Genomic DNA, 19,903 nt, shown 5'->3' on the forward strand with positions numbered 1-19,903 from the left:
AGTGCAGACCTACTGACCTATGGAGCCTTCTAAAACTGCTGCTGCCTTTGCTTCGGTATGGCTGGGGAGAGAAGGGAGCAGTCTCCAGTGAAGCAAATGGATATGCTCCATTTTCTATCCAAGAAAATCAGACTCTGAGGCCCCAAGGACAGAAGGACAGCTCAGTGTTCTACATGCAAAGGTTTGAAGGCCAGCTACACAAAAGTTTGCTCTGGAATAACCAAAAACTAATACTTAGGAGCAAATTTCAATTTTTCCTGTTCAAGCCTTTGAAAGGGAAGTGAATTAAAAGTAGCAGACTAGTAACAAATTACTCAATTAATAAGGTGAGGCATAAAAATCCAGTAGCAACTTCATAAGCTAATCATCCTGTTGGCTTTCTCAGAATGACATTGGGATTCTGTGGCAGAAGAGGAGAGATAATATAAAATGCCAGGCTCTTTGTATAGTACTTTAACTTCAAAGTTATTTTTCCAGTATTAGGAGAGTTCACACAAGTGTTTAAAAAAGAAAGTGATTTAAAAAGAGCAATTTAAGATGCAGCTGCATTCCAGTTTCATAGAATCACAGAATCAATTAGGCTGCAAAAGACTTCTGAGATCATTGAGTCTGGCCTGTGACCAGTCCCCACCTTGTCACTAGACCAGAGCACTGAGGGCCACATCCCATCATTCCTTTAATACCTTCAGGGACAGGGGCTATACCACCTCCCTGGGCAGCCCATTTCAATGTCTAATCATCCTTTCTGTGATTAATTTCTTCCTAATGTCCAAACTAAACCTCCCCACAGCCTCGGACTGCATCCTCCTCCTGTCCCTGTTCCCTGGGAGCACAGCCCGATCCCCCCGGCTGTCCCCTCCTGTCAGGAGCTGTGCAGAGCCACAAGGGCCCCCCTGAGCCTCCTTTACTCCAGGTTCAGCCCCTGCCCAGCTCCCTCAGCCTCTCCTGGGGCTCCAGCCCCTTCCCAGCTCCGTTCCCTGCCCTGGACACACTCCAGCCCCTCAGTGTCCTTGTTGAATTGAGGGATCCAGAACTGGACACAGCACTGGAGGTGCTGCCTCACCAGTGCCAAGTACAGGGACAATTTCCAAGCTTTCATTCCCACTCATGCAGAGAAGCCTGAGATGAAGGATTGCTGCTGTGCAGCTAGACCTTTCTCATATGGTGGGTAATTTGTGCAGAGCAAGGTTCTCTCCATTTTGGAGCAGAAGTCCAGGGAAAACTTTTAGCCAAAATGCAAATTAGAGCATAACTCCAGAGGAGGCCACAGAGATGCTGCCAGGGCTGGAGCCCCTCTGCTCTGGAGCCAGCCTGGCACAGCTGGGGCTGTTGAGCTGCACAAGAGAAGGCTCCAGGGACACCTCAGAGCCCCTGCCAGGGCCTGAAAGGGATTTAATAAAAGAGGGTGAGGGGTTTTTTATATAGGCAGATAGAACAAGGGTCAATGGTATTAAGCTGACAGAGGGCAGGGTTAGATGGGATATTGGGGAGGAATTCTGCCCTGTGAAGGTGATGGAGCCCTGGCACAGGTTTTGCAGAGAAGCTGTGGTTGCTGCATCCCTGGAAGAGTTCAAGGATAAGGTTTGGAACCCCCTGGTCTAATGGAAGATGTCCCTGCCCATGGCAGGAGGGTGGAACTGGCTGATCTTTATAGTCCCTTTGAACCAAACCTATTCTAGGATTTTATTTTATAATCCTACAATGTATCAGCACTAACATTTTCTCCCCTGGGACTTCAAACAGCCTGGAAAAATATGAAATAAGGTAGAGAAGTGGTGTCTGAAAAGCCACCAGTTGTTCACACTGCAATATTTCCCTTTTTAAAAATTTTTTGGGGTTCTGCTTGTTTGGTTTTGTCTCAGGTTCATTGTGTTGCTGAAATGGCTGCCGAGGTATTAAAGAGTCTTTTTTCCCAGCCCCATGACCAAATAAGAAGTCAGAATTCCTCGGCTGTGGTTCTCAAGGTTATTTATTTTCTCTTATCTAACACATTTTCTTTCTGACCAGCTGAGGTCTGTCCAGCAGGTTGGGTTGAGGAACTCTTGGGGTGGTGTTAGCTTTTTATACTAAAAGCTATGTGTACTTTATTTACAATAATTTTCCAATACCTATCACCTATGTAAGACAGTCTGTCTCTACTCTAAACCAATCCAGAAGTGCCACCATCACAGCAGAAGATGGAGGACAAGAAGAAGAAGGACAGGACACACCCAGATTCCTCCATCTTGACTCTTGGACCCTCATTCTAAAAAACCCAAAATTCTACTTTCTCACCCTGTGATAAATTCACTATCATTCTACTCAAACCCTTGTGGCTTGTAAATCGTCACACAAAGTTGGTGACTTCTTCCATGGGCTGAGATCGAAGGCCACAGGTGTTTGTGACTCCATGCCAAGGTCTCTGAGCCCCCTACCAGGGTCTTGAGCAGTCAGAGGAAATGTCCTCTGACTGCTCTGGGTTCAGAAAGTTTTGGTGGTTGTTTGTTTGTTTGTCTGTTTGTTTCTCTGCAGCTGGAGGACGTTGGTGACATTATAGAAAAGATTCGCATAGGACACAAGGGCGGAGGGCTGAACTCGGGGTGGCACTTGGACCGTGTGACGATCCGGAGGCTGCTGCCAAACGGGAAGGTAGGCTCTGAAATCCTGCACATCCCCGGGAGCTGCCACTTCCATCTCCCAGATTGCATCTCTGGTGTACAAAGTGTGATTAACAGTGAAAAACGGCTCCCTGAAGAGCAGTGCGCGCTAAACTTGCTGGAGCCTGGGGATCTGGGGACAACAAACGTGTGTTATCATGTTTTGTTCTTCAAATGTTGATGATAAGGCCCTGAAATAATTACTTTTTCTGAGGCTTCGTGTTTTCATGTGTACTTCTGTTTTGATCACAGGGAAGGGAGTGGAAAGTGGGTGTACTGTTTTAAAATAAAAAAAATATCGTTGCCAAACACCGACAAGAAACAATTTTGTCAGTCCCTTAATCCTGGAAGAAAAAAATACTAGGAGCCAGTAGAATTAAGGCAAGCGAAATGCCTCTCAGTGCAAGTCCCTGAATCATGCTAAAAAATCAAGTTAGATGATAGGATTTTCCGCTGTTCATGTGAACAAGACTAACACAGTACAGTCAGATTGGTCACCTTGGTCCTGTCCACGTAAGAAAGTGTCCCTCAGCCCTGCTTTCAAATGCTGGCTATAGCAACAGGGATGAATCTGGCACTGGGGAAGTTCAAAAGAAAACCTCCTCTTCAGGGCCAGCTCAGAATTGGAGCAGTAGCTGCATTGTGGAAGACCTGGACTCTTTCCCCTTATTCCAAAGGGATGTCAGCTTTTATCTCCCCTCAGGTCTGCCCACTCCTCAGGTGACTTCTAATGCCAAGATCTGAAACAGTTTGTTCAGTCATGGTGAACCCACTTCTCATCTTGTTTCCTCCTTCAAAATTTACAGGATATGTTTTATTCTCTTTGCTACACAATCAACTCACAGGTCTTCTTCCTTGAACCCTCCTCACCATAGAATAGTTTCTGGGATTGTTTAGGTTGAAAAAGAACTCCAAGACCATCGAGTCCAACCATTCCCCCAGCACTGCCAAGGACACCACTGACCCATGTCCCCAAGTGCCACATCCACATGGCTTTTAAATCTACAGGAATGGGGACTTCTCTACTGCCCTGGCCATCTCTGCCAGGGCTGGACAGCCCTTTCTGGGAAGAAATTTTTCCCAATATCCAGTGTAAATCTTCCCTGGTGCACCTTGAGGCTGTTTCCACTCCTCCAGTCCCTTGTTCCCCAGGAGCAGAGCCCGATCTCCACCTGGCTCCAACCTCCTGTCAGGGAGTTGTGCAGAGTGAGAAGATCTCTCTTCTTCTCCCATTTCCATCCTCCTGATCAAGCACCCTTCACAAGCCAATACCCTCGGATTGCTCCTCTTTATCACCTTTTTGATGATCTGACATTATCAGACCCTCAGTGTATTGCCTATCCCTTGCTTAGGTTAACGAACAGGTATACAGTGTTTTCAGAGATGTTGTTGTTGGTCACAAGCTGGAGAAGATGAAGAGGGAGGCAACCAAATGTGTGGAAGCCAAGGGAAAAGAGATTCCTGGGCTGCCTCTTTCTACACTGGCCTTAAACTGAGCACTTTGGGAAGTGCCTGAGAGCTCCGTCTTGGGTGCTCCTCAACTTGCCAAGAGAGGGTCCCGGGGCTGCAGCCCCTCCTCAGTCACTGCAGCAGCTCTGAAGGTGGGGAGGAACCTGAGGAGGGAGGAAGGGAGGAAAGCCCTGAACGACTTGGGAATGGAGAGATTTACAATTCTGCTGATCTTTTGATTATGGCATGGGAAAAAAAAGAAGAAAGCAGAGCGCTGCATGATGCCGCTGATCAGCCGCAGGATATTATGACCTGCCACAGGATAGCAATATGCTGCCAGTGCTTCTAAAAGATCTGCTACCTGATTAGACTGCTAAGATGTGTCTAGATGTATCTGTAGAGCTGCAAAAGAAAAAATGAGGTCAGTAACTTTTCAGATTAAATTGAAAGCACTTGGGTAGGAAACTAGGATTGTTGCGTACTGAAAGAACCGTCTTGGCATGCCAATTATATTTGATAATTATATTTCATTTGTTACAACTTGGAGAAGGGGAAAAGCACTGACTTTTAGTACAGTATCAAACCCTGCTTCTAGCTTAGGTCCAGACTCAGACTCTAACAAATTCTGTTCAGGGCTGCAAGAGGATTTTACTGCTGGTAACATAAACCAGGGCACTTTACCTGGCTTAAATATTAATACAATCACTAACAGGGAAACCCCAATAAAAACCGTGGCAATGGCATGGTGATTATCAATAATGAGACAATTAACTCTTGCAGTAAGTGCACATTATGCCCCACTGTGCTGTCACTCCAGTCCCTAGATATCTTGTTACCAAATAAACAGTATTTGCATCAATGGCCCATACAGCCAGCAGTATGAATGCTCAGGAGCTGTTGAAAGCTTCAGTGAGAAATGTGACTGAAGTGGGATCTCTATCAGGAGGAGAGAGTTTCAGCACTGAAGCATCGTTCTGGAAAGCCCTCTCTTCCCAGCCTGCAGGTGTGGAGATAAGCACTGTTCATCAGCTTGGCGTACAGTCAGATAATACAGGTTAAGTGGTCAGACAGCCAGTGCAGAAATGAGGAGGCAGGAATTATTAGGTGCTGTATTCTGCTTGTGTAGCACAAATAACACTTGAAAGTAAAAGATGTGAAATCACCTGAAGTGCTGCCGGTTTTCTTTGACACCATTTTGTATGCCATGCTCCAAACCTCCTCCTGGAGTTAAACATCTCTGTCTGGGGTTAAACTGCAGCGCTGCAGGGAGCAGCAGAGGGGAGGAGAAATGGTCTTTCATTAGCAGCAGAAGATTTGGGCTGTGTGTACTCAAAGTGTGACTCTGCTGCAGTCACACAAGCCCCTTGGAGGGGCTCTGCTTCCCAGCTTCCCTGGGATCTCTGGGTGGTGACACTGTGACCTGTTCATTCCAGGCTGGCTGTGATCAGAGTGCTCATCTGCTCCTGGGTGCACAAGCTGTTCGTCCCCAGTGATGGTGTCAGGGAGGGCAGGATCTGCAGTTCCAGGCTGTAACACACAGTCACAACAATGCTCAGGAGTGCTACAGTGAGATCTATTCCCTTCCCTTGCCGTGTATCAATATTTAATATTTAAATAGAAAAAGTAGTGAAAAAGGGCCCTGTATTGGTTTCGTAAGTAATCACAGCAGGGTAATTAAGGTGGAAATTATTCATAAAGAGTGTCTACAAGAGAGCTGGCGAGGGATTTTGGACAAGAGATGGAGGGACAGGATAAGGGAAAATGGCTTCAGATTGACAGAGGGCAGGGTATCAGATATTAGATGGAAATTCTTGACTGTGGGGGTGGGGATGCCCAGGTCTCTCAGAGCAGCTGTGGCTGCCCCTGGATCCCTGGGAATGTCCAAGGACAGGCTGGACAGGGCTTGGAGCACCCTGGGATAGTGGAAGGTGTCCCTGCCCATGGCAGGGGCCTTGGAACCAGATGATCTTTAAGGTCCCTTCCAGCCCAAAAAACCCCCTCTGGGATTCTGTTAACCTCCACTGGTATGTTATATATGAAAGTGATGCCACACAGTATGCTGGAAAGAGCAGAAAGTCCCTGTGAAGGGTAAGAGATAAATTATGAGCTTGTCAGTAAAGAAAAGGGCCTTTTTCTGTATTTATTTACTGTCAGATTAAAACTAACTTCTTTTTTTTTTTTTTTTTTTTTTGTTCAGACTTGTGGCCTCTGTGTCTTGCATGGTGGCTCATGCTCCTCTCTTCATGGAGTCATAGCCTGGGGTGCCCAGCAGAAAAGCTGCCTGCATCTTACCATCTTGGAGGCCTTATGGGAGTCTGTTCTTAATGAATAGTCTGGGATTAATTTTGTTTACCAAGTGGAAAACACATGTTCTATTGTTTTCGTCTGTTTGATGATATAAATCATATTTGTTTCCACCAAAGTGAAGTCAAAAGAAAAGATCAAAAATTAAGTTATTATTTTTCTCCTCTTATTGCATGTATGGGAATTGCCTGGAACCCAGCTTGAGTCACCGAATTACAGGCGAAATCATGAAGTATTGAGCTCAGGGGAAAAAAAAAACAAAAAAAAACCAAACCCTACTGGCTTCAAAGAAAATGCTGCCTGAATAAGGGTTGAAGAGGAATTGCAAAGTCTCAGTAAAGCACAGCTTCAGCAGGAATGGTGCAGTCCTGGTTAGGAATTTACAAGTTTTAATACTGGGAAGGGCAGAGATCTGCTGGATCATGCAGCCACTCTCACACACCCACTGGGAATCCTGTTTTCTGCTGCATGCTCAGTGCTTCTTCTGAGAGCCCTCAGATGTCCTCTCTCTGGAGGAAATACATTTCTGTGTACTATGCATGTCAGAGTGTTTTCAAAGGGAAATGCTAATGTGTGTTCATGTTGTTTTGAAGAGATTTCCTCTGTCATGTTGACTCCAGGGCTCGGAAACTGTCACATTTCCATGTGAAAGATGGCTTGCAAAGTCTGAAGATGATGGTGAGACTGTCAGAGAACTGGTGCCATCTGATATTTTTACTGAAAAGCTCATGAAGGATGGGACACTCAAGCAGATAGAGGAAGAAGTTGAAGAACCTTTAGAAGGTAATATAATCCTAGGAGTACGTAGGGATGATTTGTCTGGTTTTTTGAAGGAAAACATTTGGATGTGTGGTTCAGTGCCAGGCTGGTACCACTGTTCACTTCTCTTTCCCTTCCTGTTCTCTGCCTCTCTCACACCTGGGGCACTTCTGTGCAATAATGTCATTATATTCCTCTGGGGCTTTTAAGAACCTGTCACAGACACCCTTCCATACCCATAGTTTCCATATCTCCTCTGATGCCTAACAAAATTCTTGTCTTCCAGGCAGCGTTGACCTCTTCACTCCTTTGCCCAACTTCGCCTGTCCTGTGCACTCTGCCTCTTCCTTTCCCATCCTATGAGTCTAATTAATGCTCCTCTTTCCTCCCAAAGTTGTTTTGCCTGCTACCCTTCAGGTACACATGCATAACCTTTAAAACCTGGGTCATTGCAGCCACCTTCACCTCATTAAAGTGCCTCTCAAGAGGAGAAAAAATTCTTGTTCAGCTCTGAGTTTTTCTTACAAAGTGGTGACATTCAGTGTGTGGCATTACTGGGAGCTGAAGTAAATGAAAAAGAACTGAAATTTCACCCCTAAGTCACCATATGGCCAGCTGCTTGTACCTCTTTTTCCTCTAGAAAAACAATCTCCTTTTCTCACCCAGAGCTCATTATGTCCTTGAGAGAGGTCATGAACTTCCTCATCCTGAGCAGAGCAAAAGGAATTCAGCTGCCATTTTCATTCTTGGTTCTTGCATCTGGAAACAAGATGATTCAACTGAGAAAATAAGTTCTGTCACTGCTTCTTTTCTTTCAGAGTCTGACTTGCATTTACTGTAGAACGTTGTCAGGGTGGAATTAATGTGGATTGTTTTCCATTGCCAAGGGAAGAGGTGCCTCGCTGGAAGGAAGACTGGTGTCCTCCTTCCTGGTAGCTTATGGGAGATTTCTTTTCCTGCATTTTCCCTACAAACTAAGTGGGAAAGACTAAGTTTTCCCGCTTAGTCATTGATTTTAAAATTGTCTTTAAAATCAGTTGTCTTTAATTGATTTTAAAGACAATTTTAAAATCAATAACTAAGTGGGAAAACACTGGCAAGGGTGGCTCAGAGTAGTGGTGAATGACCCATTCCTGGAAACATTTGAGCTCAGGTTGGAGGAGGCTCTGATAAAGCAGGTTGATCCCCTGTGGAGGGTGTCACTAACCATGGCAAGTGGGTTGGACAAGGCGGCCTTTAAAGGTCTCTTCCAACCCAAACAAATTGATGATTCAACAATTCTATGATATCTAGATGCCTGCATGACATTTTCCTTAACTTGTTAATTTCTGTTGCTTTACCTTGGATCAGTTACCATTTGTTAATTAACCTACGTGACTCACTTTTCCCTCTGAAGGCAAAGCCTTGAAACAAATTTTACAATCTACGGAATAGAATGTTTTGGATTGTTGAAAGTTTCTTCTGGCATGGAGCTAAGCCTAAGTTTGGGAACTTCTGCTTTAGATATGAAATATCTGGGACAAGGATTAAATCTTCTGCATGTCTGTGAGTCCTCATACATCTTGGGCAGCAACATGGTGTAAATGGAAAATCAGCTGATGGAAAATCAGTTCGTGGTATTCTGAGGATCATCTTTTTTTAATAATACGCTGTGTTTTAGTCCTCAAGGTCTCTAGAACTAGCAAGCAAAGGCCAAGGAGGGATGCATTGACTAATGAGACAATATGCATTGCTTCCTTCATTATTAAAGTAACAGCTGCCTCTCAAATATGGAGCTGTAGCTCTGTAGGACATATGTGAGGAGGCAAACCAGAAAATCCAGCACTGCACATAGTCCTGGTGGATGTTCTCAGGTGGTGACTCTGATCCATTTCTCAGAGAAATCAATGGAAATCTTTCATGGATCACAAAGCAGAATAGGGTCTGTTTTACTGTGAAAGAAGAAAAAGACAATATAGCAATTTTCTTCAACACTGTTAACGTACACAGAATCCTAACTAAGACTTTGTGCCTCTTGCTCGTTTACATTGCCCTGGGATTTGCAGGGAGGCATTCTCCATGGCTCATATGCCACCAGGGTAATCAGAGACTTGTACAGACCCTCACTGTTTTCCTGGAGAGGATGCTTTCAGTAACTGTTTGTTTTCCCCATATAATTGGGAGAAGAGTAGCAAAATAAAAATAGGAGTATTTAACAGGTTTAGTAAAGCACATTACTAAAGGCTTGATGAGGTTTTATTGTCTCATCATTGAGCAAGCTAAAGAGAAAGGGTACTTAAACAGCACAGCTCCAGCCCTTCCTTAATTAAATACTCTCTCAGCAAAAGGACCCAGAAACCTGTTCTCTGTCTGTATGGGGAATTTGTAGAGATACATGCCATTAACTCCTGTAGTAATTGCACATCTGAATTCCCAGTCTTTGTTTATGGAAGATGGAGTATTAAGGATTCACAGCTCTGAATGGCTTGTTCTCAGATCTGTGTCCCTGGAGTCTCTGTATGAGAAGGTGCTGAGCTCCCTCACCTCTATCGACTTCCCATCCCGTAATGGCCATAATGATTCTTTGCATTTTTAACCGTGAGCTGTGTGATCAAAGCAACGTACAGGCATTGATTAGATGGAGAAAAGGAAAACCAGCAAATGTCAGCCCAGGGATTCTCCAGTCTGTGGATTGGAAACCTCAAAGAGAAACCATATGGGGTTTAATACCTCTACAAGTGACAAGCAGAAAACCTGGGGCACATTTTCTTAGGTAAATTCAGTGCCTAACAAGGATCTTAATATTTCATCTGACCAGAAATCATCTCTTGTTTCTTTCTGCAGTTCACACCTACAAGATCAGTGTGTTCACTGGGGATATCTACGGTGCTGGGACTGATGCCAATGTCTTCCTAAATATCTATGGAGACATGGGGGACATGGGAGAGAGAAAACTCAGCAAATCCGAAACAAACTTCAACAAGTTTGAAAGAGGACAGGTACAAATGTGAAGGGTTAATGACACTTTCTGTTTCTCAGTCTTCAATCTGTCAAGTCAATGACTGCCTTTATAGGCTGAGTTTTCCTATGAGGGATGAATTGATTGATTCCATTTACCACATTCATTACCTCTTAAAATGCTTTGTATGGATTGTCAGCTGGGTATTACAGCTGACAGGCACTGCAACAAACAGGCAGATGTTCCTATGAAGTCACTGATGGACAAATTATGAGCTTGGTCATGGAAACTGGCTTGAGCTGTGAGCTGCAGATTCCCACAGTCCCTGTGCAACTGACTTGCATGTACACAGTACATGCTGGAATTCACCACAAAACTTGGTAAATTGATGGGACCTAAACTTCAGCTGTATCTGGGAAAGCAACACCAAAAGTGATGTTCTGTGGCCATCCCATGGGTCACTTGGATAAAATGGTGGCAAGGATTGACTTATCTGGATTGTTCATGCAAATCTAACTGGATTAGAAAGGGAAGTATACTTAAAAATCTCCTGGGATTTCAATATTCTAACTGGTTGAAAAAGTGGTGTTTCTTGCAGCTCCCCTTCTAGCAGAAGCAGGCTTTAAAACATTTCCCTGAAGAACAGTTTTAGCTTACAGATATGCCTCAGTAGACTTCTGCAAAGCTTTTAGCCAAATGCCATCCAGCAATATGGAATTTAAACATATGTGTTCTGTAGCCTCCCTTTTTTTGCCGTTTTCCGGTAGATGATCTGTTGAGAGTTTGTTAACAGAATCCACTGCTCTTGAACACCCTGCAGGAGGACACGTTCACAATACAGGCTGTGGACCTTGGCATTATATACAAGATCAAGATTCGCCACGACAATAGCATGTTCAGCCCTGACTGGTTTTTGGAAAAAGTGGAGATTCTGGATGAAACCACAGAGGAATCATTCGTTTTCCTATGCGAGCGCTGGCTCTCTAAAAAGAAAGAGGACAAAAAGATAGAGCGGACACTTTATGAACAGGTACAGTTATGGCTCACAGCAGATTCCACTGCTACTCATACCAATAAAATTCTTGAATATCTGGTGGAAGTCCAAGGCAGCTCATTAGGGACTCAGAAGGCTTTTGGCTTATCCAAAATGAATTTCTGATTTTCAGACGAGAAAGTCTGAAAGTAAGGCCACTCTCAGCCCATTGTCACTAGCTCTGTAATTTGCAATTTCAGCAGAAAAATCAAGGAGTGTAAGTGGAACACTTCAGATGAGAGTTCACTACCTTGCTGATATACAGCATTTCCCTGCTGCTGTCCTTGCCATGCCCCCAAAGCAGGTGATTAGTGGGTCCCACTATTCAAAGTCCTCCAACCAGAGTATTGGGTCCTTTGACTTCATCCTCACTTGGACTGGGTGTTTGTGTTTTTCAGATCCCTGTTTCACCATTGCCTGACATAAAAGCCAGGTCCCTTTGCTACCACTCAAAGCACCAAACATTTTTTAGTGAAGTGTCCTTTCTACTTGCATGCTCTCTATTGCTTATCAGCCTAGTGCAGCTAATTGGAATTTGAGGTACATGCTCTAATTAAAATTAGCAAACAAGATTAATAGACTTCTCTTACTTCTATACAGTGAGACATAATAAAGCAGCTGATTATAAGTTCATTTTATTTAAGGAGTCCACTTTGCAAAGTACGCTGTAAGTGACAGTTACCACTAAAGTGATCATCAGTGGAATTGTCCTGGACTCGTTCTGAAAGCAGCAGAGTGGATGTAAGAGGAGTTACACCATGGATGAGTGTTGCCTTATGCTGCCTCATAAAACTGCAGCACACAACCCTATCAGTGCTCGTGGACAGCCTTGCCCTGTTGCTTATATCAATTCATAATGAGGAAAAACTAATCGCTCTTTTTTTTTTTATTATTTGACAGTGTGCCTCATACTGTCAAATAATTATTTGACATTAGCCTCACATCTGTTTTTTTACAAAAGCTTCACATTTATTGGAGAATGACACCAAATGCATTGCCAGCAACTCTTCAAACACAGCCAGTGTTTCACATCACTCAGGTTTGCAGTACTCTGCCTCTTGTGATATTTGACCTGTACCTAATGAGCAGCCCTGGGAGAAGGAGCTGGGGGTGCTGTGGGTGAGAGCAGGCCCTGGGCTGAGCCCCAGCGTGGGCAGCAGGGCAGGGGGGATCCTGCCCCTGTGCCCCTGGGCTCAGGTGAGAGCCCACCTGCAGAGCTGCCCCAGCCCTGGCTCCAGCAGCACAAGGAGCTGGAGCTGCTGGAGGGAATCCAGAGGAGGCAGCAATGTGATCAGAGGGATGGAGCAGCTCTGCTGAGAGAATTGGGACTGTTCAGCCTGCAGAAGAGGCAGCTTTGGGGTGACCCAATTGTGGCTTTCCAGTACCTGAAGAGAGCTGACAAGAAAAATGGAGAGAGACAATTTAAAAGGGCCTGGAGTGATGGGACATGAGGGGTATGGGTTCAGATTGAAAGAGAATAGGTTTAGATTTCATATTAGGAAAAAATTCTTCCCTCTGAGGGTGGGGAGGTCCTGAGGATGCCCAGAGCAGCTGTGGCTGCCCCTGGATCCCTGGCAGTGTCCAAGGTCAGATTGGATGGGGCTTGGAGCAGCCTGGGACAGTGGGAGGTGTCCCTGCCCATGGGGGCTTGGAACAAGATGGCCTTTAAGGTCCCTTCTATGATTCTCTGAGCTCTGGCACTGCTCCATTGATCTGAATTTCAGACAACCTCAGACAATTTCAGACAGGTAGCACAGAAAAGGTCACAACTCACAAGACCCTCATGTCTATTATATTTTCTTTTAATGTAACACACATCCAAAATGGCCTGCCAGGGTTACCAATGAAGTAAATGAAAATTCACCAGTACAATACAAGTCACATTTATTCGAGCTACACTGACCAAAAATGTACCTGGAGGACTAGAGGCATTTCTTCTCATGTTCTTGGAGGCACATCTGAACAGGGGACGCCACGAGCACTCAGCCTCATTACTTTCCCAAACATCTCCCACACAGAGCTACAACGGCGAGCGGAACAGCCTGGACGGCTCCTCTCTCAGTGTGTCCAGCCAGGACAGCAATGCCAACCAGAAGGAGCCCAAAAAATCCAGCCTGGTCAAGGCAGCAGAGGAAGGCTCACGTGAGTGGCCGTGCCTGAATGTTTGGTTGCATACATCCATGTGCTTCTGGCTTTCAGTGCTTAAGAGGTTGTGTTTATCCTGCTGAAGAGTCAGGAGAGGCAGAACAATTATTTCTCTTTCCTTGTGCTGTGACTGCTTTGGGAAAGGCTGGATCAGGGCTTGTGTTTCTGTGTTTGCAGTGCTTAAGAGGTTGTGTTCATCCTGTTGAAGAGCCAGGAGAGGCAGAACAACAAATTATTACTCCTTTCCTTGTGCTATGACTGCTTTGGGAAAGGCTGGATCAGGACTTGTGTTTCTGTGTTTGCTGCTTTTCCTGCAGCTCTCTGACCTCAAAAGTGGGATAAGTCATGAAATTCACAGAAAATCTAGTGTTTCCAAACTGTTTGTTTGACTTAATTGAGATGGCATTTCAGGATGAAATGTTATTTAATTTGAATTTAGGTGTGATTTATTTTTAGAACTTTTTAGGTTTCTTTTTCCTTACCACACATAGTGTGCATCACAACAGCTGTCCTGTGGGTCTAGTGGAGGGTGTCCCTGCCCATGGCAGGGGGGTTGGAAAGAGATGAACTTTAAGGACCCTTCCAACCTTGTTTTTCTATGATTCCATGATTTATATACCCTTTTTATGACTACCTCGGTGTTCCAGGACAATGACTTATGAGCTAAATTGAAACTACAGTTCTTTGATATTCTACATGAAGCCCTTTAGCTTTAGATTAAGATTTTAGACGTGTGATTACAATACTGTGTTTTATTGACTGAGCAGCAGCTGCATCACATTTACTGTCTGTCTATGTGCTTTTAATTTTTTTTGCAAGCGCAAAATGATTAAATTTATCTTTAAGCTTCCATGGTAAATGAAGTGAAAATTATGTCATTTTCCTTAGGAGTTAAAGATAGCTCTCCAGGGGGACTCACACAGAGCCCAGAGGTGGTCACAAGGTAGTTTGCAGCTCCTCTGATGCCCAGTAGCCTGAGGTGTGATATCTGGGTTGCCCATCCCACACCTTTCACTTGGAGGCTGACTTAATGCTGCACATTGCTAAACCTGGCCTGCAACCCATGTGTCTTGGGGCAGCCCTTCTTTTGTAATCCCACATTGTGTTCAAATTAAAAAAAAAAAAAAGTGATTTCCATGTTCCTTCTGATATTACTTGTGTGCTGCGACAATGGATAACATCTGCCACGTTGGCATTCCGTGTAGTTTCACAAATAATGGGTGAAATATCATCATTTCCCTGGAGAGCTCCTCTCCAGCAGAGCTAGGAGAGCAGTTCCCATTGTCCCCATTGTGCCAGGGTGGTCTTTTTTCCCTGAGTCCTGCATTTTGGTATCACCACTATCTCTGCTCAGTGACATGGCCTCGTTAAGGAAGCTGCTTCCTGAAGGAATGTCAGATTTCCTGAAGGAATGTCAGATAAGATGGACTGGGTGAGCCAGGCAGCCACCTTCCCAGTGGGATAAAAAGCCAGCTCAGCTGGTTCACTCAGGAACTGGGAGTAGGCTGGGAAAGGGAGTGACTTTTGTCACTCAGCCCAGTCCTGACTGTGCTGAGATCAAACTGGCAAATGCCTTCGAGGGGCAGGAGGTGCAGGATGTGAGGATGGAGCTCAGGGAAAAGGTCCTCTTGGCTAGGATGCTGCTGGAATCTGAACTGGGAACCTTGTCCCATGCTGGAGGGCAGCCTGGAGATGGCATGGATGGATCCCTGAGGAAACCCACACTCCTGAGAGGGGAACACGTGGCCCTGAGCAGCCTGAACCCTGTGCTGGCTCTCAAGGACAAGGGGAGGTGGGCTGGAGGACCTGTCGTGTCCTGCTGTGGCCACTTGCTGCAGGTTTTACTTTCTCCTGTGTTTGAAAAAGGGAAAATATGAGTCCCAGATAGAGAGGGAAAGAACAGGGAGGGAAGATAAACTAATTTAAGAATCCATTTTTCCAGTTTTCAGAGGAAAGAACAGCAAAGGATGTTTCCTGCCCTCTGATAGTAAGCTACTCTGGAACTCTGTATCCATTATTTAAAGTGGGAAATTATAGCTACTCAAAGTTCTCATTTCTTTTTTATAGGTGTTTCAAGATCCTTGGCTTAAGGATTATCTAGAAATGCTGGTAGTTCTCTGAACCTAGTTTGTCACAGCAGAACAGGACAACACCTGTATGGAAGAAAATGTCCCTATTCAAAATATACTTTATTTAAAAGTCTGGAGATGTCCTAAACATGACCCCTCAATATATTCTTATAAAATCTACCTTGACTACAACTGAACCCCTTTCCTGCTAAATGCATCATTGTGCTGATATACCCACTAGAATGTAAATTATACCATAAATGGGAGAATAAATCTTGCCTAATCATCATGTCCTTTTGTGTTGGTACATAAAATCCTCAAATTGGGGCTGAACGAATCTTTTTGGGTTCTGCTCTGTCCAGAGGTAAGGACAAATTTGTTCAGCATGAATTTATGCCTTCTCTGATGTTGCAAAAGTATTCTGAGTCTGATGTGAACAGTACATATTTTCTAGTACAAACTCCACCTCAAAAATGTTGTTAGTCATCATAAAGCAAAATTAGATGTCAATCTTGGGTAATTTGAAAACCAGCCAATTTTTTTTTGTCAACTTACAAACTTTTTTATTTTTAATCAGAAAAGTGATGATGAAGCCAGACTGCTTCAAGTCTGTGACGAAGCAAGTTTCAGAGCTCTGAGTCTTGTCAGAACTGTTTGAACAGCCCTGCACAAATGTTCTGAGAAATCAAACGAGTATTCAGCGACCAATTCTGCACCGCCTGCTCGGCTTACCCAAATGAGCTTTTGGAAAGCCCTTGAAAAGCAGTCTGGCACTTCCTCCCTTTTAACAGCTGAACTGAAATTTCTGAAAACCACAGAAAAACCACCTCCTCTTTTACCAAGCCTTGCCCTGAAGGCTTTTCCCCCAACCAAAATGATTATGCAACACACAAAATTATTGAGTGACCTACCTTTAATACAAGGATTGTTCTCTTCTGTCTGGGTTTGTACAGGGATGCTGAAAGCCTGAGCTGCCCCATAGATCACAGTAATCCTTGAATGAGGCACAAACGAGAGCATTTGTGGTTGTTCTGGGACATTCAGTCAGTGATGGCTTACCTTGGAGTCAGCACAGATTTATTTGTCTTTATTGAACAGAGAGTGTAAGATCACTTTGGCCTAATAGCCTGTTTAAGATTTAGGTGCTCAGACTCATCTTCAGGAAGGTCTCTTGGTGTCAATAAGGATTCAGGCCTTCTGCTATTCCGTCATGCATTAGGGAGAAATCTGGACTTATAACTTCCTTGAAGCCAGTAGGGTTGTCTGGGGAAATTAACCCTTGCAGAATTCAGTCCCAAGAGTGCCGTGGGAAAGTAGTCTCCAAAGCACACTTGTAGCCCAACAAAGCATGATGTTATCACTTCTCCAAATGAATTCAATGGGATGTGAACCTATTTGGCATGCACAGCTGCTCCCCCTGATGGGATGAGACCCTGGTTTTCTCAAGTCTGGTACAAGTGCATATGTGTGTGGGTTTTGTGATGAGCAAACCTCTCTCTGTGTGGCAGTGATCCCGTACCACATCACCGTCACGACGGGCACGGAGTACGACTCCAGCACCGACAGCCGTGTGTTCATCATCATCATGGGCCCGCAGAAGGTGCAGACTGAGAGGCTGTGGCTGGATCTCCCAGAAGGAAAGGACGAATTTGCAGATGGCTCTGTGGAGAAATTTTCAGTTTGGGGCCTAGACGTTGGGGAGATCAAAAAAGTGGAGGTATGTTGTGAACGTAGCGCGAGCACTGGAGGCGTATGAAATACGTGGCCAAATAAAGCACGTGGTTCTGTTACTCTTAGCAGTGGAGGAAAGGCTCTTGGGTCTAAAAGGAATGTAAACAAGACTTTGCTGATGAGATTTTGCATGCCTCTGAACCTGTAAATAAGTATGCTTTACTTTGCATAAAACCAGGATCCTCCTGAAGCGGAAGATAATTGTGAATTGTAAAGAAGTTATAACACGTCCCAGTTTTGTCCCATCCCTGGCACTGCTTTTTCTTACTCAATCCCTGCTATTGCCAGATGCAGTGAAGCTTCCCAGGATGCAGTTCTTCATTGGTCTTATTCCTAGTTGATTTTTTTCACTACTTCCAATAGGGTTTCATAAATTGTGAGAAACACATCTTGTATAATTTCCCAGATAAACAGGAAAATTGTTTTCACAGCTTGGAGGACACAGACTTAGAGAAGAAAATTAATCATAATTTGTAAGTAATGTGCTCAAATAGATTTCGGTACAGGAACCATTTTTTCTGTTATGGCTCAGGGAGACACAATTTGCATAGAGTTTCCATCACTGGGCTTAAACTTGGCATGAATATTCCAGAGCATTTGTGTACATCATTCTTGTTTCATATGGCAGTTCCACCTCCTTAAAGCTTGCTTCAGCCCCTCAAGTAGGACTCTAGGAGCCTATTTAATTTTGTTTTTACCACATGTGGAAGTAATTACTTGTGGAAGTAATCCTATCTGTTGATGTGTGTGCCTGTATAATGGGAAGGAGACAAGAAAAAAAGAGAAATCCTAACTAATAAGAAAATCTTTGCGTCTGTATGTCCTGCTGTTGCAGCTGAGGGACTGTCACTCACACTGACTTTCACTCAAGCAATGAATTCTGACATCTTGAGAAATTTCTGTATCAGATTTGAGTTTGTTATCAAGCCATTTTCTTAACGCACTGCCAGTTATTATGTGTATCAGTGGCACTTTCTGTCTGGCCCATCTTGAGGTCAAACTTTTTATAGTGAAGCAAGTGCATCAATCCTTCTCTTCTACATTGTGCACACAGGGAAACAGCCATGGAGTGGGACAGAGAGGGAGGAAAATAACAGTGTCACCCCTCAGGGTCAGAGAGACAGAAAGAACAGTCTGAAGAAAGAAATATAAAGGGATGCTGGAAAAGATACAGTGAATAGGGTAGGGAATGGGTAGAAAATAGAAGTAGGAGAAGACACTTTGAAATAGGCAGAAGCAAAGCAAAAATTAATTTGAAGGGGAATACAAATGGGAAAGAAGATAAAAGGTTGCAAATAAAATGTAGAGAGCTAGAAAAAGAAGTAACATATATCTTTCAGGCTGGTGATGTTCCTCTGACTCTTTCACCCCTGTACTCAGTGATCTCACCAGCCTGCTGCCTCACCCCTGGCTCCCTGTTCCCTTCTGGTTTGTGACTCCCCAGCTCGCAGCTGAAGGAGCCACCTGCTCCTGGCCTTCTGCCTTCCCTCATGCAGTGCCCCCAGCTCGGAAGGTCCCTTCTTTTGGATCCATGTCCCAGGGATGACATTGATGTGCTAGTCTGCCGTGGTTGCCATGGCACCAGTACGCGTTTTCCTTCTAGAAAATTGCAGTGTTCGGGGACATTGCAGAAAATTGCTAGTTATCTACTTGGGGGGAAAGTGAGGAACAGTTCATTCTTGGGTTTTGGCATTTGTCTGTTTGTGTAGAAGGTGAAAAGTTCTGAGTGTGAGTTACCATGTGAAAACAGCGTAGTATGAGGATTAAGTTTCCAGGAGCCCTCTGCATAACCCAGGCAGCAGACTGTACATTTAGCAGGGTGGTGAGATTTACTGTGTGATTCTACTCCTAGTTTGGTATTATGCACCTGCTACAAATGCACTCCACTGAGAGCAGAAACAGTGGAACATGAAGTAGTTTGAAAGCGGCCCATTTATTCCTCTCTTGTAAGCCTACAGATATAATATTTACTACTGGTGGACTTCAATAGACACTCTGACATGAAAACAAATAACACAAGTTATTCGGTGTAGACACTTTATACTGTGTTTTCAAGTAATTTTGAATATTTCTTCTCCTAATGAATGAAAGTATCTCTGTTCCTAGACTGTTGTTGCTGCAGAGAGACACAGGTATGTCTAGGAGAGTCCTGAATTGGTTTTTTTGTCATAAACCTCTTCTGGTTCAGAGCCTCTCTCCACCATGAGCACAGAGGAAGATCAAGAACACCCAAATGTTGCAAATGCAAGTCCAGTCCCTCAGTGACTAGGGACCTGACCCTCAGGTTTCTCTAGTATTCCCTGAACCTTCTTTCCACAAATATTCTCTCAGATATTCCCTCTGCCACTGTGCTCAGTTTCTATGTGATCCTGAGCTGCCCAGTATAAATTGTGAATCTCAGTCTCAGAGAAGTGCAGTCCCTCAAGGACAGGAGGAACAAGTTATAAAGGTTTTCAAGCAGCCCAAGTAAGGATCCACCTGCCTTTGAAATTCTGTCATTCTAATTTAGCACAAACATCTCAGCCCAAACCACTTGCTGTGATATTGATATGCACATCCAGGCTACGCTGCTGGCGTGGCTGTGGCTTGGCATTATTCACTCCATTGGCATCGTCTGTCTAAAGATTTGCCTGGAATTGAAAGTCAAATCCTGGTGCTCTGCTCCTGAAGTCCAGCCACAGGGAAGTCTTGGCTGACACAGATGGAATTAGTCTCAGAATTTACATTGTTCTTGAGGTCCTTGGAAAGCTGTTAGTGCACAGGTTCTCCAAGGCAGCTGGATGCACACGTTGTTTCCTTCTGGCTGTCACTAATTTCAAAGAAGTTAAAGTTTGCTGTG

At 44.3% G+C, this 19,903-nt stretch overlaps 1 protein-coding gene across 1 annotated transcript in view; it reads left to right on the forward strand.

Annotated features, from left to right (window-relative positions):
• Nucleotides 1-19,903, forward strand: part of LOXHD1 (lipoxygenase homology PLAT domains 1) — a 79,404-nt gene that overhangs the window by 18,240 nt on the left and 41,261 nt on the right. The window contains exons 11-16 of the mRNA XM_066569354.1: nucleotides 2,512-2,628; nucleotides 7,010-7,172; nucleotides 9,972-10,126; nucleotides 10,907-11,116; nucleotides 13,138-13,261; nucleotides 16,842-17,050. Coding sequence (XP_066425451.1) covers nucleotides 2,512-2,628; nucleotides 7,010-7,172; nucleotides 9,972-10,126; nucleotides 10,907-11,116; nucleotides 13,138-13,261; nucleotides 16,842-17,050 — 978 coding nt within the window. The remainder of the gene's footprint in view (nucleotides 1-2,511; nucleotides 2,629-7,009; nucleotides 7,173-9,971; nucleotides 10,127-10,906; nucleotides 11,117-13,137; nucleotides 13,262-16,841; nucleotides 17,051-19,903) is intronic.

Source organism: Molothrus aeneus, chromosome Z (assembly GCF_037042795.1).
Source record: "Molothrus aeneus isolate 106 chromosome Z, BPBGC_Maene_1.0, whole genome shotgun sequence".
Taxonomy (NCBI): Eukaryota; Metazoa; Chordata; class Aves; order Passeriformes; family Icteridae; genus Molothrus; species Molothrus aeneus.